The 23674-nt window shown below is 38.2% G+C and overlaps 1 protein-coding gene across 1 annotated transcript; it reads right to left on the bottom strand.

Moving 5' to 3' along the window:
* Positions 1 to 17028: 17028 nt before the first annotated feature.
* LOC111196601 (G2/M phase-specific E3 ubiquitin-protein ligase) lies at positions 17029 to 19239 on the bottom strand. The gene is made up of 7 exons (XM_049469169.1): positions 19183 to 19239; positions 18973 to 19098; positions 18715 to 18885; positions 18380 to 18591; positions 17776 to 18086; positions 17420 to 17598; positions 17029 to 17220 (listed from the first exon to the last, which is right to left on the bottom strand). Exons 2-7 carry the CDS (start codon positions 19042 to 19044, stop codon positions 17044 to 17046), a joined length of 1122 nt encoding a protein of 373 aa, XP_049325126.1. The 5' UTR covers positions 19045 to 19098; positions 19183 to 19239; the 3' UTR covers positions 17029 to 17043.
* Between the last annotated feature and the right edge of the window lie 4435 nt (positions 19240 to 23674).

Raw genomic sequence — 23674 nt, 5'->3', positions numbered from 1 at the left:
CGGACGTGTTTTTGTTAGATGTGATTGCTGACGTAATCATATTGATAGATTCTGTCCAGAGTCCAGTTAACAGCTTGTTGTCCAGTTTTAATGACGTGATCAGCTCCAGCCTGTCTGAGCAACAGGTTCTCATCATGGTGTTGTTCAGCTCTGTGTCCTTCATGAACACAGCAGACAGTCCTTAAGTGTCCTAAAGTCTGTGAGAAGATGAAACAGAGGAAAAGAGTGGATGGAAAGATCTTCTGGCCTGTGTAAGTCTTTACTCCGTGTAGAACAGGCATGCGCTGGATATCTGAGGAGAGGTTTCCAGCACTTCACTCAGAGAGCTTGTTGTCTCCTAGTTCATATGCACTGGTCCCAGAACAGCAGGACAGCAGTGAAGCTTCTCTGCCGCTCAGGGTCACGTTCTCCTCACAGCTCTCACTGTTGATGAAAACACTCTGACCTTCCTGATTCCTGAAAAAGTACAAGCAACCTCCAAAGCCTTGTGTCACTGTGACACAGTTACAAATAGAGCAAAGATCGTAAAGCTAAATTATTAAGTGAACAGTAAAAATAATAACTGTATATATAAATGTATAAAACAATTAAGAATAAGAGTGTGAAGGTGTGGTTATCTCCAATCACACCCTTAAATATATATATTTATATAACCCACATATCACACCACATACCCCACCATTTAAACCCCACATACATGCCACACTACGTCACACACACACTACACCCCACACTGCACACCCCACACACATACCACACCACCCACACTAGCAACTGTCTGTGAAAACCTTAGCAACCAGTTTAGATAGCAACTGCCTAGAAAACACTTAACAACTTTTCAACGATATTAGCGTACTTTTCCAAGCCAACTTAAAGTTGGTTCAGGAACTTTGCCTTTTCTAGTTCTGGTTTTATTCTTGTTAATATTAGTTTAGGTCATATGTTCCATTCAGGTGCAGTTTTCAGCTCTGCTCTCTTCCTACAGAATAACTTAGTAAACCTTATTGCTATTCTGAGGTGAATCCATGTTCCTATTATCCACATACTTCTTCATTATACTTATTTAATGCCTTATTTACCTTGTTATGAATATCCTGTCAATAATTGTGTGTTATTTTTGTGTTTCTTAATATTTGTGACAAACACGGGAGATCCCTGACCTCATGCAACCCTATGACCCATGGGATTCAAACAAGACTGTGTTTTTTACCACCTCTGATAATTAATTAACACAATTCATTGTCTTAGTTGACCAATTAATGAACTGAACACGATAGGGTTAATTTCCCCCTGTAGTGGATTAACCAGAGGATTTCTTCATGGCTTGGACACCCACACACACTACCCCCATCTTATGGTCTAAAAGGAATGTTCTAACTTTACAATCACCCCAGAAGAATACTCTAAAAAAACCTTGGAGTAATCTTTTTCAAACAACCTTAAATTTCAAAATGACATTTACTGACTATTTCTTCACTCAGCCTCGCTCGAGAGCCCTAAATGCGAGTTTAGGGTAAAATTCTGTTTACATTCCTCCAAGTCATAAACCTCGGAGTTAATGTAAACATTTGGAACATTTGCAACACCATCACTAGGACGGGACGGCGGACTTAAGAGAGTGTCAAAACTTAATTAATGCCTTGGAAATTGTTAATTCACCAAATGTTGTACCAATTTAGGGGTTTGTGCCTAGTTATTTCTGCAATCACTTAGAAATAAGATTAATGAAATTAAGAGAAATGTTCTAAGCTTGGGATTCCATTTTCAACATTGCAGGCTCAAATTCTGTGGGGTGCAGGAAGAGCTCCTTCCCCCACCATCGTAAATTCCGATGCCAACCGCTTATCTACACTCAGCAGAGAAGAGGAATTTCTCACTGAGAAGATTTTGCTTAAAATACATATATATTGACTATATAAAAAAGGTGTTTTATAGAATGTTTACTAGATAATGGTATATGTGTCTGGTATATGGTATATGTGTTTGGATGTGTCCTGATTAAATTCTCCTACACATTCAAGTCTGAATCAACAAGGTTTAACTAGCATTTGATAATTTAGCTTTATTTGGTTATCAGTGGTTTAACCATGTATTATCTTTTAAGTGATTTAATTGGGTTTAAATAATAACATGACTCTTGATCTCTTTCTGACAGAGTACCATCCATCATTGTATTCCTAAGATTATCTTGAGTATTACAAAACTGTTTGTGGGCAAAATATATATATATTACATTTATTGTGATTCAATTGTAAGATTGTTTCCTGAATTTATCCTCACAAACTGGTATGCTGAAGAATGTATTTTGATCCACTGTTTAGTTGAGTTTTCTTTTGGTTTGGTCTATTAGAAAAATAGACCACTAGCTGAAGCATGTTGACCATGTGAGGAGGGGGGGTTTATGGCCCTTTGTGAATCCCCACCAAAGTTTGAAATTGCTCCTAGACCAATCAAAACACAGACATTTGGGCCACAGGGCCAATCATAGCTCAGGGGCCAAACAGGCCACAGAGACTAATAGTTTAAACTGGGCAGACACAGTTCAGTTTCCAGTTTAGAGTTGCCAGTTGAGTTCGGAGTTCAGTTCAGTTTGGAGTTGAGGAGAGGAGAAGAAGATGTAGTTGAGATGGAAAAAGGATATACTATTAGTGTAGTCATCTTAAGTTAGTTTTCTTAGACTAGTGCATTTAATCTTCAAGTATATTAATATTAGCTATCCTAGGTTAAATAACTAGGCTATTTTATGATCTACGGAGTTCTCCTGCTTGCCAAGATAGTTAATATAGTTCAGTAAACCAACTAGACCAACCGACGGATCACCGAGAGAGTACGCCAGCCGATCCAGCTCCAGGGAAGGCCTTCCCTGTGCAGAGACTAGAAGCGGGTGTCGTCCAGGTGCGCCGCTGGCCCACAAGAGCACCATCTTTACCCTGCGGATGGGTCCACACCGGACCTTCTAGGGGTGCAGGATGTCAGCCGAACAAGAGGTTTAAACAGCGGACCGAACCGATGGGGACCCCCCTTTGTAGACGTCTCAGAGTAAGGCAGTTTGGGTATTTCTCTCAGTAATTGGTGTTTTGGTTGGTCAAGTCTAGTTTGGTTATTGTTCTTAACTCTCTTCTTAGTATAGATTAATTTTTAGTTATTTGGTGAAAGGGATGATCTTTGTAGGCCGTAAAATATCTTACTTATCTACTTATTTTAGTGTTCTCATTTGATTAGTTTGACCTCATTACATTTAGATCCTTATTTAGAAATATTCACTTAATAGTTCTATTAATCTCTATTCCTTTCATGTCAGCATTATAACGTGTTTGTTCTTTTATTTCTCATTTATTATTCTACACTATGATTTGATATATAATGGCTACATTATGACTTTTTAATGAATTATTTACTCATATCTGTGTGATTTAATAAATACTTTTATTTTACAAAACCTGTCATTTCAGTGTGTTTTTCTGGATAACTTGGTTATGAAAATTTCTGTTACCTGTAGAAACCACACCCTGAGATGTCTTGTGTTATTAATTAATTTGATTAATTAATTAATTAATTAATTGATTAATCTAATTAAATTAATTTAATAACTGGCGCCCAATTAAAAAATTATTTCAACATCTCAATTAGCACCAGGTATTAAACCACTGAGCCGCTACATAATTGGCTCGCCAACGTGGGGCAGGATTATATTCTTATTGGTTCTCCGCCGCGAGACCAGAATATATACACATTTCATAACCAGTTCCAGAAAATAGCGCTGTAAGTTGCAGAATAAAGTGTATTTTGTTGTTATTATTAAATGCGTTAGCTGCTGGCTAGCTGGCCTAGTTGGAGTTAACTGCATAAACCCAGCGTGTTAGAAACACACGCACATGTTCTACACGTGTTTTTGTTTACAATTCAGGACTGGCCAGTCCCCCGCTGTGTGTGCGTGTCACGCGCACGGTCCCCTGTGTGTCTGTATAACGTGTTGTGTGTGGTACGTGAGCGCTCTTGAAAACATTACGCTTATTTGTAAAATAAGCTTGGTTGACACACCGCCGTGTGTGGGTAACCTTAAACCCGGGTGTATATACGTGTATATACGTGTGTACTTACATAAAGTTCGAACTGTTTCCGGTAAAATAGACATATTTTGCCAGTGTTGATCTGATAAGGCCTTCGCGCAGGTCTGAGTCGCGGATCTCCGGCTCATTGACTCCGCGCTCCAGTTAAAACTGCCGGTTTTTGCGCGAAATCCGTAAAATCCTGCAGTACTGGATACTTCCACGTGCGTAAAAGAGTAGCTAACTTTTACGTAACACCACCCTGAGTGGCAGGAAGTTTATTGTGTGCGTGATTAAACTAACCACGCCAGGATGTAAATCCTCTTTGCTCATCTTGTGAAGTGTGTTGCTGCTGTGTTAAACTTTCGGACAGCCGTGTCCTTCTCCTCTGCTATTCACAGTCGACTGAGTCAGTCAAATCTGCTGACCAGGTCCCAGACCCAAGGGGCGGTCCTTAACGTGGCATCATCAGTGGGCGTGACCACTCCCACCAGTCGGCCTCTGCCACCATCTGGTGGACAGCCTGACTATTTACACTCAAACTCAAAGGGTGTTTTACTACCCCTCACCACTAGGGGGGGTACACTGCCACATCGCCATCTGGTGTTTGATTTGGGTAACTGCATACAGTGCAGAAAGGTGCATCTCATTTGTTTGACCACCAGAGGGAGCCACTTAGCCATATAGCTGTGTCGCCACCTGGTGTTGTACTTGTGTAATTGCTATCATCCTGTAGAGTGCATTTAGAGTTTCTGTCGCCAGAGGGTGCCAATTTCAAACAAACTTTTTGTTAAGTTAATAAAGGGAATTTGCATTGTGGTGGGGTTAAATGGTTTGTAAATAAGTAAACAAATAACTGCATTCATTTAATCGGTTAATATTAAATAGTTAAATTTAAGTTTCAGGTCTGCTCTCTCAAACATCACTCTTTATGTTACATTGAACCAAGCTAAATAGCTATCTCCATTGAGTAACTAATCACAACATAAAATAATTAACTGGTCATTTTAATCAATTTGATTAAGTAAAGTTAATTAAATTTTTGTTAATTAATTATTTTCAATTTAATTCAACCATCTTCAAATAAATTAAGCTTAATTATTGATCGATTAAGATCAATTATTAATAACTGATTGAAATTAATTAATTAATTAACCATTAAAAAAAAAAAAAAAAAAAAACCTATCCAGTTATCAGTTACTCAACCATATACCCAGCACACCTGTGCTTAATACATAGTTAAATTCTCCCATCCTGTACATAGTTAATAACTATACCCATATTTAGATTTAGACATTGTGTATAGTGCCCTACAGTTATTAAACTGTTCACTAGCATCACTGACAACAAATCTAACTATTCTTTTAAAATTAATCTACTAATTGTAACCTTAGGTCGCCCACTTTTAACAGATTTTCTTCTTAGAAAAGGCACAATGCTAATTGACTCGAACATAAAATAAACTTGTTTGTCATCAAAATTGTTTGATTCCACGTGCTTTACGTAAATCAAAATGTGTGCCACCGAAAAAGCTCTTTTAGAGCTTACAGCTGGTCTACCCCCAGGACTTACCATCCCAGTCCAACAAATGGACAGTGGGGGTCTCCATGCACTAATTGCCAAAAGCCTCAATGAGTGTGTATCTAAAATCCTTGAGGGCAAGCAACAAGTGGATCCGATTTCCCTAATACTGTGGAAACAACTGCTGTTGTCACAGGATCAACTTGCTGCTTCCTCCAAAACCATTCAAAATCTCCAAGCAGAGATTGTGACTTTAAATGATAGAGTTGCAGACCTAGAGAACAAAACTGTACAGTCTGAAATTAACCAAAGAGACCTCAAAACCGAAGTGCAGCTGCTTCAAAAGGAAGCCAACATAGCTACCCAACTTGCAGCTCAGTCACAGGAAAAACTAAAACATGCTATTGCAAGACAGGTTGAGCTACAAACTGAATTAGCACATGCTAACAATGCAGTCAAATTAACTCGAGACCAAACAGAGTTAACATTTGAGCTGATGATGGAGGGAGACTCCCCCATCAATCCAGCTGGTAAATCAGGAACCCCTGGGGTTCCGGATCCTAAGCAACAACCATCCACAAATACAATCCCTCTAGTCTCCCTTAAAGGTGCTGAAGCGCCAGTAGAACCAAGGTTCACTCAGCGTTCCCAGCCACATGGGACCTCTGTGCAACCTCAAGCACCCTCTGATAGAGATTTGGACAAAATTGCGCGTAACATCCCACGCTTTGAACCAGAACCGGACGGTTCTAATGATGTCCACCAGTATCTTCGCGACATTGACTTCTTCTTACGCCGTTTCCCCAAGGCCACGGTAAATGATAAAATCTACCTCATTAAGGTGTCCTCTAGTCGGGAAGTTGGACGTTTCATTGAGCGCCAACCACCCCAGGTTAAGAGAGATTATCCTGCTCTTTGCAAGGCTTTGGAGAATGAGTTCTCCAACCACCTTGTTCAAACCGGCCTTGCTGCAGCTCTTGCAATTAAGCAGAGACGCCAGGAAACACCCCCACAGTACTATCACCGCCTCAGGCTAGCTTATTTCGGCTATAGAAATGAGCCTGGAATGGAGGAAGAGGAAGTTTTCAAAACATTGTTCGTGAGAAACCTCCATCCCTCCACCAGTCGCTCTTTTGGAGTCGCAGCCTGCCCTCGTACGCTAACAAGCCGGCAGCTGCGTGATTTGGCTCTCAGAGGATTTGCTAAGTTCCAACAAAACATTAATAAAAAATCAGAGTCAAATGACATCCTGATAATTAATGAGCAGTCCTCCCACGTCAAGCAAAAAGGGGCACACAAGGCTCCAATGCCACCTAAGACCCAGTTAAACCACAAAAACCAGAGAGTGTTCCACTCTTGGCGTCGCTCGTCCCTACATTGGGCCCAGCAAAGTGACCAAAAGCCCTCCTATCGAAGGAAAGGTAGGATAAAACGCAGTTGGAATGGCGAACACTCACAGCACCATGTTCGAGCACAGAGCTCCAGCAAACTTCAATCTCTGCTCAGGAGAAAGAGCCCAAAGCACCACAAACGTTGGTGTCCACCTAAAGGGCACAAGGATGAGACATATCCAACTAACCTGAGCACTAAAGACGGCAGTCTGCTCAGACAATTTCGTAACGAAATACGCAAGCAGGACAATGCTGAATCTGAATTCTTGCCAATTGTCCAAGCTCCAGATCAACCTGCTTGGGGGGGTGCGAAATCCATCCACCCCAATGCAGCCTTGGTTGTACAGCCAGACGCTGAAAACAACCACACTGAGGAAGCTTCTTTCCTCAGCCTGGAGGATCCACCACCTAAACAATTCTTGGGTTTCTTAACCGAGAAAGGTTCAACACCAAAATTCTACCTAGCCACCTGGCTGGAAGATGTGTTCGGGTATGAAGCTCTTTTGGACACGGGGTCAGACATTTCTTTAATGTCAAATTCACTTTTTGACCAGGTGAGGGCGAAAGCCCGCCGAAACAACAAAGAGATACCTCTGAAAAAGTGTGCTCTTCACCTTCAACCATATTCGCACACTGGTATCACTCTGCATTCAGCAGCCCTGGTGCACGTTGCCATCGGTCCAATGAGTCTCACCCATCCAATTCACATTTCTCCGTTGGAGAACGTCCCATTGCTCTTTGGCAAAGACCTCCTTGACCGGTTCAAACCATTGATTGACTTTCAGCATCGTAGGATCTGGGCACAGGTTTGCGAACCCCTGCCCTGTCCTAAGGCACAGGATAGAGTTCAATGCTATCATGTTGCTAGCAACATTGAGCCACACAAGCTCATTGAACCTTCAAATTCCACGGGAATCAATGAGAAGCTCACTGTCAGGGTTCTGAAACCACCATCCTCAGAATCCCCTACCATGATTCTAAAACAAAACACCTGTTCATGGGCATTGACTCCCTCTACGGCTGTAGATGAGTACAACCCAAAAGCTGGAAAGTCATTCACTCTTAACACAACGGTCAACGGTGAAATCTTTGTTCCATGGGCTGACAAGTCAGCTGTTCACAGAACACCTGCAGGTTCCTTGCCACGGACTAACTGTGATCCTCTGTTCGTGCACCAAAAGGATTGTTCTCTTCTTGTTCCTGCACCAGTGGTTCCAGACAAACACAGTCCCTTGGATTCTTATGAATGTAAAAACATTCCCACTATCTACACAGATGGATGTGCTTTTCAGAATGCTCAAATCAAATGGAAAGTTAACATGACAATTGATGCATGTGACAACACTTCTTTCAGAACACTGGCATTTCAACTTGATCCACTTGCCACTTACTGTGCGTCTTTCAGGATGCTCAAGGGCCTGTTTGTTTATGCCCCAGATACACACGCTTCATCTTCATTCGTGGTGCCTCAGCGTCATGGGGGGGAGAGCCTGGCCCAGGCCCTCGATCACCCATGGGTGGACCACAAAATGATGGGGGAAACACACCAAGCATTCCCACAATTGACATATCTGCCACTTGTTGGAAAAAGGCTAATGTGTTTTCAGCCCCAATCTTCAGAAGATCTGTGGGGTATATGGCCAATTCCACAAATGGATTGGGTCGAAAGACTCATGAAATTTGTTCGAAGGAACAAACATCTCATCACTGTGGCAGGTGCATTTGCCAGATGGAGGGGACGTCCCCCAGACCCTATTGAAATGGCTCAGGCCACAACTTTTTCGCTGAACCACACTTTCTCAGGTGTTGGTATATCTCACCGTTCTAGCGGTGAACTGCGGAAACACCCAAAACTGGGAAAAAGCACGCTTGGATACCAACCATTGTGCTACACTGCTGACAAGCTACTGGTGAGGTCCCAGCACAGCACTGGCAAAACAATTCGCGAGCTCAGGTCTCATTGGTTTGGTCCTCATGCAGAGGCAGACAAACTGCCTCGCATCTGGAACCAGATCCCGCATCGTCAGTGTTTTATTAAACCGATTCTCAAACAAGTTCACTGTAACCCAATCAAACTATGCAAAAGCCCCATGGGACAAGTCGGGACCAATAATGCCCTAGGTTAAATCATAATACGGGGCCACACACTGAGTGTTCATTGTCCACCATTTTCTGGCCTGACGCAATTGTTAAATTGAGAACGTACCACACATTCATTGTCTGGAACTCACCTATCCAAGTAGCATAACTCACAACAAATTGGATATTTTGTTAAACCTAGTGTTTGAATCACCATTTCAAACCATTTGCATAGCAGTATAATAAATACGTGGAGAGGGGGGGTGCCAATTTTTTTTTTCTTTCTCTCTCTCTTCTCCTCTCTTCAGGTGCCCAAAACATATTTTGTTTCCCTTCTGACTACGTTTGCTCCGCTATATTGTTCTCAATTGTTGACTAAGTAGTGGCTAATTATTGAAGCATACCTTATGGGTAGGTTGTCTTGATAAAGTTATAAAGGAACAAATAGCTAGCAAACTATTTGTGACCCTTTCATATGCTTGTTGCCACCCTATCACATTAAATTAACTATTTTATTCAGAACCAATAGCCAATAGCTACAAAAAAAAAAAAAAAAAAAAACTGATCATCAGAGAAATTGTATATCCATTAGACCAAAAACTCTGTCAGCGACCTTGTAGTAGATTGTCTTAAGAAAGCATGACCAACAAGACACCAATTGCATGAAAGATGTACCCTAACATGCTCTGTCTACAGAAATCCACGTTGACATCGACCGATGACCCAACGTCCAGTGGCCCATCGATCGATGGGGGGGGAATGTAGTGGATTAACCAGAGGATTTCTTCATGGCTTGGACACCCACACACACTACCCCCATCTTATGGTCTAAAAGGAATGTTCTAACTTTACAATCACCCCAGAAGAATACTCTAAAAAAACCTTGGAGTAATCTTTTTCAAACAACCTTAAATTTCAAAATGACATTTACTGACTATTTCTTCACTCAGCCTCGCTCGAGAGCCCTAAATGCGAGTTTAGGGTAAAATTCTGTTTACATTCCTCCAAGTCATAAACCTCGGAGTTAATGTAAACATTTGGAACATTTGCAACACCATCACTAGGACGGGACGGCGGACTTAAGAGAGTGTCAAAACTTAATTAATGCCTTGGAAATTGTTAATTCACCAAATGTTGTACCAATTTAGGGGTTTGTGCCTAGTTATTTCTGCAATCACTTAGAAATAAGATTAATGAAATTAAGAGAAATGTTCTAAGCTTGGGATTCCATTTTCAACATTGCAGGCTCAAATTCTGTGGGGTGCAGGAAGAGCTCCTTCCCCCACCATCGTAAATTCCGATGCCAACCGCTTATCTACACTCAGCAGAGAAGAGGAATTTCTCACTGAGAAGATTTTGCTTAAAATACATATATATTGACTATATAAAAAAGGTGTTTTATAGAATGTTTACTAGATAATGGTATATGTGTCTGGTATATGGTATATGTGTTTGGATGTGTCCTGATTAAATTCTCCTACACATTCAAGTCTGAATCAACAAGGTTTAACTAGCATTTGATAATTTAGCTTTATTTGGTTATCAGTGGTTTAACCATGTATTATCTTTTAAGTGATTTAATTGGGTTTAAATAATAACATGACTCTTGATCTCTTTCTGACAGAGTACCATCCATCATTGTATTCCTAAGATTATCTTGAGTATTACAAAACTGTTTGTGGGCAAAATATATATATATATTACATTTATTGTGATTCAATTGTAAGATTGTTTCCTGAATTTATCCTCACAAACTGGTATGCTGAAGAATGTATTTTGATCCACTGTTTAGTTGAGTTTTCTTTTGGTTTGGTCTATTAGAAAAATAGACCACTAGCTGAAGCATGTTGACCATGTGAGGAGGGGGGGTTTATGGCCCTTTGTGAATCCCCACCAAAGTTTGAAATTGCTCCTAGACCAATCAAAACACAGACATTTGGGCCACAGGGCCAATCATAGCTCAGGGGCCAAACAGGCCACAGAGACTAATAGTTTAAACTGGGCAGACACCGTTCAGTTTCCAGTTTAGAGTTGCCAGTTGAGTTCGGAGTTCAGTTCAGTTTGGAGTTGAGGAGAGGAGAAGAAGATGTAGTTGAGATGGAAAAAGGATAGACTGTTAGTGTAGTCATCTTAAGTTAGTTTTCTTAGACTAGTGCATTTAATCTTCAAGTATATTAATATTAGCTATCCTAGGTTAAATAACTAGGCTATTTTATGATCTACGGAGTTCTCCTGCTTGCCAAGATAGTTAATATAGTTCAGTAAACCAACTAGACCAACCGACGGATCACCGAGAGAGTACGCCAGCCGATCCAGCTCCAGGGAAGGCCTTCCCTGTGCAGAGACTAGAAGCGGGTGTCGTCCAGGTGCGCCGCTGGCCCACAAGAGCACCATCTTTACCCTGCGGATGGGTCCACACCGGACCTTCTAGGGGTGCAGGATGTCAGCCGAACAAGAGGTTTAAACAGCGGACCGAACCGATGGGGACCCCCCCTTTGTAGACGTCTCAGAGTAAGGCAGTTTGGGTATTTCTCTCAGTAATTGGTGTTTTGGTTGGTCAAGTCTAGTTTGGTTATTGTTCTTAACTCTCTTCTTAGTATAGATTAATTTTTAGTTATTTGGTGAAAGGGATGATCTTTGTAGGCCGTAAAATATCTTACTTATCTACTTATTTTAGTGTTCTCATTTGATTAGTTTGACCTCATTACATTTAGATCCTTATTTAGAAATATTCACTTAATAGTTCTATTAATCTCTATTCCTTTCATGTCAGCATTATAACGTGTTTGTTCTTTTATTTCTCATTTATTATTCTACACTATGATTTGATATATAATGGCTACATTATGACTTTTTAATGAATTATTTACTCATATCTGTGTGATTTAATAAATACTTTTATTTTACAAAACCTGTCATTTCAGTGTGTTTTTCTGGATAACTTGGTTATGAAAATTTCTGTTACCTGTAGAAACCACACCCTGAGATGTCTTGTGTTATTAATTAATTTGATTAATTAATTAATTAATTAATTGATTAATCTAATTAAATTAATTTAATAACTGGCGCCCAATTAAAAAAATATTTCAACATCTCAATTAGCACCAGGTATTAAACCACTGAGCCGCTACACCCCTACAAAATACAGGTTAAAAAAGAATAATGACTTTGCTCCAGTTCCTGAAGTAAATCTTGCAGGTGGTTCATTAAGGTCACCTCCAGGTGTTCCTTATTTGACCCCTCCTCGCTGAACTCTGCCCGGCAAACTGACATGACAAAGTCTGCATCAGCCTGACACAATAAATCAGATGAATTAGTAAAACAAAAAATGTAGAGACTTGTTTTTCTACATGACTTTTTCCTGAATATACCGCAAGTTAAGAGTTAACCAATAGTAAAAACAATATTTAAACACATCTGTTGGTACCAGGCAGTACCAACATTTAGTGGTTCAATGAGTAAAATGTGTCAATTTAGAATAAAAAAACATGGACTTACAATCATTTCTACCCCAGGGGTGAAAAGTGGCTGGCAGATATCAGGGTATTTGGCCATTAGATCAGAAAGCCCATACAGCTGCAAACCATTCCTTACCTGCTGCAGTATTGGGAACAGCTTCAGGGTTGCATGGAGAATAACAGCAAAACACAAAAATCACTAAAGTAATGAAATCTAGATATTTCCTGAAAGAAGCAATAAATGTAAAACCTTAACAAGTATTCAGAAACTATGCAACAAAAAATGATGTAGTGTAAAATGTGTGTGTGTGTGTGGGGGGGGGGAGTAAATAGTCAATCAGTTACTTTAAATTCAAATACTGACTTTAAATTGACAATTATAAATAAAATACACGGATTGCTTTGCAAGACTGCTACTGAATCTTCCATTTTTTTTTATCCGATTTTCGATTTAAATCTATTTTTTTCCCCTACTAAAAATAAAATAAAGATGATTCAAAAAATGGTTAAAAACGAAATACATATGGTCTGTAGAAAATCACTCTGATGGTCTTACCTTGGAAATAAGCTCAATATGTTGGTCATCTCCCAGAGCAGTTTTGTCCAGGTCTTCAAATTTCAAAGATCCACTGCACAGAAACTTGTAGCACCAAACCGCTAAAACATTTGGAGCCGGTCCACCTTGCGCCAGGCTGACAGCCATTATTTCTCCTATAGTCCTATAAAAAAAAGAAGAAGAAGACCAGGAACATTTAAACAATGACATCCTAGTGCTGTGTAGAATATATAAAATAAAAAATGTGTCTCCAAAACTATAATTGAAAAAAGAAAAAATTAATGTTAATGTAATTTAATTTAATTGGGTTTCAAACAATTATGGAGCATTTTATTGGCCCATTTACCATGACACCCAATGTAAAAGGCAACTGCTAATTTTAAAGATGGACATACATTTTTACAGCAATGATAATACAGTATGCATGAGTGTACAACACATACTTAAAGTGGTCTAAATCGGAGATTGAATACTTCGGCCTCTTGCCATGTCTGTCACCCTCGAAAAAGCGCTTTTCAATGCCTTCCATCATTCCTTCAACCAAAGAATACAGAGAATAATTACACATGATTACACATTCATTAAATCATCTATGTAACCTTTGCTCACCTGACAGAAGCTCTTTGCGGAGCGCCCCTGTGTCTATCCCAGCCTCACCTAAAAAGACAACTTTCAGTTGTTTCGCTGGATTTGACTTTTTTTGTCTTTGCCATTGAGAAAGGACTCTCTCCAACATATTATGCCGGGACACTGTGATGTCAAATGAGTTGCCATCTGTTGTGGACACTGCAGCTGTAATGGCCTGGAGAACCCCTTCAAGACTAACAGATACACACACACACACACACACAAATACCATACCAATCTACCAATCATAAAAAAATAATCATGTTATGTAGTACAGATTAAAAAATTACAAATATACCTCTCACTTTCACTGTTACACTGTGATTCCCCTTCAGTGATAAGATGTGTGTCCTCCACCCTGTTACGTACATAATAGATAACCACTGGTTAGCTTTATTTAAATTATCACATCCCTGTGTTGTGTAGAAAATATATTATAAAAAATATGTATCTTAAGAACTGAAATTTGTGCCCTCCACCCTATTGTTTTATACATTTGTAGAATTATTAAATCATCAACTAGAACCCTGAAAGGCCTGTGTAATCACAGTTTGGCAACATACCTGATTTAACACATGCTTTTAATTTCCAGAATTAGTGAACCACCAAACTGTAATGATTCTGATCCTCCAGGACCAGAGGCAAACAAATATTGCTATACTTAGACATTAAGAACTGGATAGTTCCTTACAAATATATAAACATAAAAAAATACTTAAAGGGATTTTCTTTTTTAAAGATTTATACATTAAACAAACATTTTTAATTTGTCACCTTTCACCACACAAGCTAGCATGGACTTCCAAATAATCCAATGGGAAAATCATGAGGCACACTGGACATGTATGGAACGCCCTTTGGGTCTTAACGTCTACATTGACGTCCGTGTTAACACGTCCAATTTGAACGTCTTAAGACGGCAAATCTTACCGTGTTAACACGTTACTTTTGGACGTCTTAAGACGTTTAGATGATAGTACTTCCATACTATTGGTTGCCTCAAATGTACCCACCCCTTGTTGATGTAGTGTTTGCGTTGTGGTCACGTGGGCTCTACGTAGGCTGTTTCTGAGGATACGTATCCATCACGTGTCTTATACTTATAGCAGGGAGATAAATAATGATGATAAACGGACACTGATAATAATTTGTAGAGAAGATACTTTAATTATTATTTTTTTATTATTCTTAATGACGTTCATTGGTTTCTCTTGTTAAGAGGCATGTAAAAACATTTGTGTTTTGCTGTTTTGTACATTCCTATTCAACTTAAGTAAGTACTTGGGACAGGCTTTTAATTTTGAGCTAGTCTGAGTCTGTTTTAAGTGTTTCATTATTCTTTATTGTTCTTGTTGTTTATTGTAATGCAACTTGCACGTTATGTTGGCTCTGTATTGCATCACATTACAAAATTGTAAAAAAAAAGAAAAAAAAAAAGAGAAACGTTAATTTTTGATTTCCAATACATTATATTATTTTCTACCAAATAAATTATGATTGATTTTTGGTCTTATGTTTGATGAGGTCTTAAAAAGGTCTTTTACTATTTGTGCGCCGGACTTTTAGAATGATTCAAGAACCCAGTTTTAAAGTTAATAATTTTCAATTCTAAACCAAGTTCATCAACACACAAACAGAAAGCAGAGAAAATGATTCATATTAAAACAGTGAAATTGCATCTCTTTTTATTATGTGACTAACAGATTGGAGACAATGGCCTCGAGCATTCGCTGGGCCAGTGGGCGACTCATTGAAGCCGAAGTGGCTGATGAAATGATTGGGCTCATCAATGAGTTAATTCAGGAAGCCAGCAATCAACATCAACCTTGTAAGTTTAATTGTCAAATAAAACAGTTGCTATTTAATTAGGTTTTAACAGTGTTGTGTTAAAATACTCTCCAGCTGATTTCATATTTTTTTTCCAAGATCAGTTTTCAGGTTATAAAATACTAAAAGACAATTTAAGTAAACACAAATGCAGCTTTTACATGATTATTATATTTACCATATATAAAAGTTTATTTAAAATGTATAAAATGTGAAAAGGCTACTTTAAACTTTAAATGAAAAGGCTAATTTAAACTGTTTGTGATACCATTTGCAGTAACATTTGTTTGCAAAAAGTATTTGTGTATAAATTATTCAAGCAATATTCAAGGCATTCCCATACATCCCACAGTTGGGTATATGAAATGTCAAAGCAAATCATTTTACTTTTGTTTAATTTGTTCAATTATGTTTAATTTAAAAGTTCTGAAGATATGTTTTTAACTTTTCTATTTTTTATTAATTCTATACTATTTTGTCTTGGACTACAGCTTTTCCTGGTTTCACTGTACCTCGAAGGGCAGGACATGTGGGAAGATCAGTGTGTCAAATAACACAACAGCAGCTGCAGATGTTACTATCATTTAACTTTTCTGGCAAACAGATTGCAAACATATTGGGTGTATCAAGAAGCACAGTGAAGCGACGGTTAAGGTATGTCAATTGGTTATGTTCTTGATAAAGCACTGAAAGGAAAATATGTGGTCAAGAAACATTTTGTGAATTGTTTTGTCTACAAATTACACAACACAATGAACACAACATTTTGGAACTGCATATAGAATTGCTCACTGGTGGTGGGGGTGTAGAATAACATGCTTCCTCCGATATATATGAAGACAGCCACTGTCTTGAACTATGACTGATGCAGCATCATGTAATGCTAATTTTTATTCATATAACAGCACATTTACTAGCCATTTTTTGTAAATGCATTTAAAATATTTGAATGAGTTCTGTTTGTTTTGGTAAATGATTTATTATTTGTTCACTGTAAAGCAGTTTATTGTATTGACTTTTTTTTTTTACTGCAGCACAGTATTAAAATATGTCTTTTCCTTATCATAAATCCAATCTGCATTCTTCTGCACTTTGTGTTTGTAGACAGTACAATCTATCATTTCGGGGTCGTTACACAACTCTATCAGATGAAGCACTTGACAGCAGTGTGCTGGAGACTGTCTCTGCCAATGACGAAATAGGACCTGAAGCTGTTAGGGCTCGGCTTGCTGGTGAAGGCATCCTAGTCCAGAGACGACGTGTGCGGCAAAGTGTAATCAGGACTAATCCTGAAGGTGCTGCTCTTCGGACAATGTCCCACAGGCTTCACAGAAGAACATACAAAGTGGCAGGACCAAATTCACTGTGGCATGTAGATGGAAATCATAAACTCATTAGGTAAGTATTGATCTAATGCAAATATTGCAGCATTAGATCTCTTAATAAATAATATATAATTATATAGTATAATATACACTATGCTATCCAAATACTATACAACCTCAGTTTCAACATGTGAAATGAATACTGAGTACTTACTGTGTGAGGGCTGCATTGATTCGGCCTTCACAGTAAAACTGAAGAACAGCTTCCATCAACTCCTTCCTGTGCTCCAAGGATCTGAGGTGCCGTAGAGCTCCCATCAGCGCCAACTCTTCAGCAGTTTCACTAACAGCCTCCCTGGCATCATCAAGCGTATCTGCACTGTTTATCTGGGGGTAAAAATTAACACTAGCTTTTATATAGTAAATTAGCATCCATGTTAAAGCAAGAACTGTTAGCCAACAATGTTCTTCATTAAATAACTTTTACCAATTGAGGACTGATCTCCACGGCAGAACCTTGGACACTAAGTATTATAAAACAAAAGATAAAAATATGTTACATGTGTTTACTGATTCGTAAACTTGCCTTCTCCAGTTTAGCTCTGAGACCATGGTCTACCACGTCCTCAATGGTTGCTGGGCCAGATGGTAAACCAAAGACTTGGCTGAAAAGCCTTTTTGAAAAGAAGTTAGGTGACACTCCCCCGTGGATCAGGCAAACAGACAACATCTGTCCCACGCTTTTGTAGGTGTTGGTGTGAAGTGCTGCATGAGAAAAGTACACTGAATGATCAACCACAACAATTGTGAAAAAGTCGTGATACGCATGCGTAATTTCAAGAGGCTTAATTTTCTAAAAAGTTAAAAACCATTAACTGAATTATACAAGGAACTTTTAAATAAATGTACGGATTTGGTTATTTTGCTTGCATTTAAACTTACCAATGCTGTCAAGTGCAAGGGTGCGTTCTTCTGGAGGCCCTTCAAATATTTGGTGCCCTTGTAGTTTTCCCATAAGCAGTCTGCAAAACTCTCTGGTAGGCCCACCATCATCTACGGCCCCTTCTCCTCGACCATCCTCATCAATGAAGACGATGTCTAGTTTTGACTCAGGGTCAAAGGTTGGCCTGTTGAAAGCTCTTAGAGCACATTCAAACTCTTCATCATGAAGAACGTTTATTTGATTGGCAGTAGGAGCAAGATGGTGAACCCTTGCCTTCAGAGTCTGCAGTGCAGCAGCAATGTCAAAAGCTCTGCATAGGGGGTGGGGAGTGGGGGCGCAGAAGAAATGTCTCTTTTAATACATACAAACAATGTAAAATGCAATATCAATTTAATGCAGGCATTATATATTTATTGTAAAAATTGTTTTTCCATACAGCTATGAATTACATGTAAAGTGGCACATAATAAAGGATGTGATTTTTAATAGCAGCAGGAGTGGGTAATATGAAAATATATACTGCTATACTATTATAATTGTTAATGCTAAATGAAATCAAACTCTGAAAATTAATATACAAGATGTTTGTGTTCAAGTACTTACCCTTCAATATCCTCCTGGTCTGGGCTTGATGGACTGAATGAAGGACTCTGGGATGGAGAAGGAGCAGGAGAAAATATGGGGGCTGGGATGGGTGAAGAGGGGGCAGGAGAACAGGTGGTGATCGTGGTGGGCGGAGAAGGAGCAGGAGAAAAGGTGGTAGATGGTGCAACTGGGTATGGGCCACATGCTATGGATGAATTTGATATAATATTCTGAAATGAATTGATAAACAGAGTTAACATATGAAGGCTTACTTAAAATGGCTAAAAACGATACAACGAATACAGTAAACATAATGATCCCCTCGCAGAGAATTACATACAATGGGAACTCACCTCCACTTCATCCCCTGACATCCACAGAATGTACAAAGTACACTGTGCAGTGATTCCATTGTCTGCTAGTGAACCTCTTTGGGTACTCAGGATTGAGATAGGAGACATAGCTTTCTGGAGTGAAAATATTTCACTGGCCATGTCTACATTACCTGCAAAGGCAACTAAATCCTGCAAATTCAAAGTATATACATTTATTACTTATAAGCATGCAGACAGCTGTGATCTCTGAGGAGAAATATAATAAGGGGAACACACCTGAAATAGCTGACTTGGTAGGAAGCGCCTCCTTTTTAAGCCACCATCAGGATATTTAAACTGAATGACCATCCCATTTTCAGGCTCTGGTATGGAATCAATCCATTCATTTCTTGTATTTATTACCTAGACACAAATAATTGTAAATGTAAGTGATTGATTTAAGGTTTTAGTCTTTATAGGGCAATACCTATTACTTAACTAACTTACGTGTACTCTTCTTAGTTCACGCTCCAGGAGTTGCCTTCGCTTCTCTCCTAATGTAAAATGAAACTTAAGTTTAAGTGCTATTCAACAGCTCAATCCAATCTACCTAAACAAGAAGGGATTCTCACAGCCTAAACTTAATTTTGCACATTTAGAAAGTGTAAGTTAAGTGCGCAAGTTGGTTATATGATTGTCTGCATTTTCTTACCCTTTCTCTGTCTATTTGCAGAGAAACTTGATACTCTTCATCCTGTTGGCAACGCAGGGCACGCCACTGCAGCAAGACTGTACTTTCTCTTGCAACAGACTGGTTGTCATCCGGATCTATGAAAATGTCCTGAAATTATAGAGGATATAGCTTATGTACAGAAAAGCAAGAATTATACTGTTATGCTGTTTGATCCCCAATTCACAAAATAAGGCTTCAAACTGATTTAGACAAAAAGCATTACTAAATGCTTTTTAGTAATATTAATTACTTAATATGTTTAATATATTATTGGTTTAAAATAAGCATTAGATAGAGGTCATGATTTGGGAAAATGCATTGGGAAAATGTTTTGATGTCATTACCTTATTATGCCTGAACATGTAACCTTGAAAGAACACCCTCTTATTGATGTTAACTGTGAAAGAACTGACAGTCTGTCATAGTATGGATTTTAACCAAATACCCTTCACATACCTTCCCTGATCTGTCTTGCTCCTCTTCATCAAACCCATTTTGCTTATCCTCCTCCACCACCTCCAAGTTTTGTTCCTCTTCCTCCAACCTGTTTTGTTCTTCCAAAATGTTCTGGTTTTCCTCCAGCATTCAATTGTGGTGGAAAAATAATGACAGGAAGAAAGAAATATTCAGAGTCTCTGAGTCTTGATCAGAATGAGTAACAAGATTTATTGAGAAGCCACACGTAATGAATACAGAGTGAACTCCTGCCTTGCAAGAGGTGCCAAGCTCTCTTTATACCTTTTAGATCTTCCCATCCCTTACTTCCCAATTATGGGCACAGTGCCACCATTGTGACACGTCAACTTCTTCTGACATGTGATATGACATAATCCCTTAGTGAGCATATCAGGCTGGTTCTCAAAACATTGCAAGCAGAAAGGAAGATGACCCTGGCGCCAGAATTTGTAGAACAACTGTGACGTGCATTCCTTAACACATACACATAGCCAGATAGAGAAAACTCTTACTCAGCATTTCAAAAAAGCTCACTGAGGGTAGAATGTTCACAGTACACATTATCATCGCATAGAACAAAAAGTAATATCATTAATAGTCGTCATTGTTTATGAATCATCACACGTCATTGATTATGAATCATTTCAATAAACACCTTCCATCACACTCCCCCCTTTGATTCTGAATCAATAATGAAATTTTCTTTTTACAGCTAATTTTCTTTACCTTCATTAAACAAATGGTCTAGCCCAAATGCAGTATCTAACTCTATTGTATCTACTGTAACTTGCAGGAACTGGCCTTTCTTCTGCATATGGCGGAACAAAAATTAATAGATATATATTAGAAAAGAGTAAAAGTACATCAACAAATAAAATCTCGATAGGTCAACACATTCGCGCGCGCGAGAGAGAGAGAGAGAGAGAGAGAGAGAGAGAGAGAGAGAGAGAGAGAGAGAGAAAGAAAGAAATAAACTAAAGCCAGTCGAGGGCCAGAGAGAATTCCTCATACTTCATCCAAGCAGTTATACATTTTGCAAATGACATGTGATTGTACAGAACTTATCAATATGATTACGTCAGCAGAGTCCAGTTAACAGCTTGTTGTCCAGTTTTAATGACGTGATCAGCTCCAGCCTGTCTGAGCAACAGGTTCTTATCATGATGTTGTTCAGCACTGTGTCCTTCATGAACACAGCAGACAGTCCTTAAGTGTCCTAAAGTCTGTGAGAAGATGAGACAGAGGAAAAGAGTGGATGTAAAGATCTTCTGGCTATCTGAGGAGAGGTTTCCAGCACTTCACTCAGATAACTTGTTGTCTCCTAGTTCATATGCACTGGTCCCAGAACAGCAGAACAGCAGTGAAGCTTCTCTGCCGCTCAGGGTCACGTTCTCCTCACAGCTCTCACTGTTGATGAAAACACTCTGACCTTCCTGATTCCTGAAAAAAGTAAAAAAAAAAAACAACCTCCAAAGCCTTGTCATAGTGACAGTTAAAAAGAGAGCAGAGATCATAAGGTTATTAAGTGAATTATAATGTGAACAGTAAAAATAATAACTGTATATATAAATGTATAAAACATTTAAGAATAAGAGTGTGAAGGTGTGGTTATCTCCAACCATACCCTTCACTCCCCCCTTCTAGACCAAATGGAATCATCCAAGATTCCATGATGGTCTACATAACGCCTAAGAAGCCCCGGGAGTAATGACAAGTGTCCGCATACAGAGTATGAGAACAAGTGTTTCTTCATCTCAGCTGTGGACATGCTGGGGCCTATTGCACACCAGTCCCCACGCCGGACTCTCCCTGCCTCGTCATGCCCACCATGGATCTGAGAAGATTCATAAACAAATGTTTACTACATTAACTTTCTCTCTTTTTTTTTTTTTTTTTTTTTTTTTCAGAATTACAACATAAAGTTATAAAAGTGTTAAAATCAAGTAATTTTTTCCCAATATTGTCATTGTTTTTGCTCTAGACTATGGAATACATAGTCTCAACATTTATTCATCAAATACCTTCACATTGTCTAAATTTTTTAACCATCAACCATAATAATGTATATTTTTTATACATTAATTAGACACTTTCTTACACTAGATGCTGAGCTTTGTTTTGATTAGACTATTGTAATGCATTATTCTCTGGATTACCAGAATCTTCAATTTACAAATAACATCTTGGTCAAAATGCTGCAGCTACAGTTCTAACTCACACACATAAAAAAGAGAGAAGATTATTTAGATTGGATTTTAATATTCATTTAGTGTGAAAAGTGTAAAAATCTCTTAATGGCTTAGCAGCTAAGTATATATCAGGACTCCTGACAGATCGACAATTCCAGCTCATTTGTTGAGAACATTTAACGTTGCCTTTTGTATTTATGCACCAAAGATTTGTAACTCTCTATCAGTTTATATCCATCAGGGATCACCCAGTTCTTCCTTTGAAGCACATCTAAAACTTATTTGTGCACTTCAGATTAATCTTAGTTGTATTTATTTTAAAATAGTTTGTTATGTGCCCAACATTCTTAATGCCAATCTATAGACCCACAATCCTCAACTTTACATATACTCAGAAATCCTTAAAGCATTGCTCATAATATTTATTCTTATTGGTGCTGTTATTTGAGGGCGAACATACAAGGAGCATAAAACACCCCCTTTTTATTTTAGTTATTGAGTAGAGAGTTCAGTTCTTCCAAAACACTGATGAGTATGATGCAGTCAGTGCATTTCCTCTATATCCTTTGTAAACTTATTTTCCATCTGTTAACCTGAGTCTAAAAACATTTGGCTGATGTTAGAATTTAAATGTGTGTGGAGTTGTGTCCACAAGCTGTTGTAGGGATGGTCCACCTAAGTTTAGACTAACTAGTTCCTATGACAGTGATTTTAAACCTATGAGCTGCAGTGGTCCTGTTAGAAGTCATTGGCCTAATATTTATTTTCCTTGTTCAGTTCCAATATATATTTTTGCGAACTGTGCTACCTGTAAATTAATTGCAAAAATAAAAACATATTTAAGTTTCACTTGTTTGGCATAGTTGCAAGACTGTTAGCTGGTGTTTTAGCAAGCTAGTTATTATTATATATATTGAATTAATTTAGCATTAATATTAATGCACATATAAGAGGAAGATTTCTATCTTACCCTATATATATATATTTTTTTAAAACTTTTGGAGCAAGCAAAGCTCTTTTTGTAGTTGATAGTCTACATTGATGTATTAATAAGATTTTAAATGGTTGATTTTTATTTAAGCCAGCATGCTTGGTTACTTTAGCTAGTTACAACTACATCTGAGTTTATATGTATTAATTTTGTCAAAAGCCAGTAAACAACTTCCCTTACATAAGCTTTAATGGAGATGATTGTTATTAAAAATGTTTTATACAAATCATAGTCATTAGGCAACATAAATTACATAATGTAAACCTAAAAAAAAAAAAAAACTTTCCAGTGAAAATTGAGGGCCAATGTGTGATAGGCCTCTAATGTATTAATCTGCCAAGCAACCATGTTTGGCTACTGTTTACAATGAAATTAAAGATTTTTCCCTGAACTAGATATTATTTTTAATTCATCAAAGTTTTTGATGAGAAACACTATTTAAAAGAGAAACCAAAAAAGCTAAAACCTCCTTTTTTTTTTTTTTTTTTTTTTTTTTTTTTTCTCTTAAAAAGAAAGGTAAAACAGTCATAATTTGAGTCACCACCAGATTTAAAGTTTAACCAAACATTTTCTACATGAGGCATAAACATCAAAAATTAAATAAAATCACTCCTTTTAATGGAAAAAAGT

Source organism: Astyanax mexicanus, chromosome 1, assembly GCF_023375975.1.
Source record: "Astyanax mexicanus isolate ESR-SI-001 chromosome 1, AstMex3_surface, whole genome shotgun sequence".
Taxonomy (NCBI): Eukaryota; Metazoa; Chordata; class Actinopteri; order Characiformes; family Acestrorhamphidae; genus Astyanax; species Astyanax mexicanus.
The sequence above is the reverse complement of the archived record's forward strand: the minus strand, read 5'-3'. Positions and strand labels throughout refer to the sequence as shown.

What these genes read in the sequence shown, in the direction of transcription:
- LOC111196601 (XM_049469169.1), bottom strand. Translation starts at nt 19,044, where the DNA reads ATGGTCATTCAGTTTAAATATCCTGATGGTGGCTTAAAAAGGAGGCGC. An exon ending in TGTCAGGGGATGAAGTGGAG is followed by an intron (nt 18,592 to 18,714) that starts GTGAGTTCCCAT and finishes AATTCATTTCAG; the next exon opens with AATATTATATCAAATTCATC. An exon ending in TCAGAGCTAAACTGGAGAAG is followed by an intron (nt 17,221 to 17,419) that starts GCAAGTTTACGA and finishes TTTTACCCCCAG; the next exon opens with ATAAACAGTGCAGATACGCT.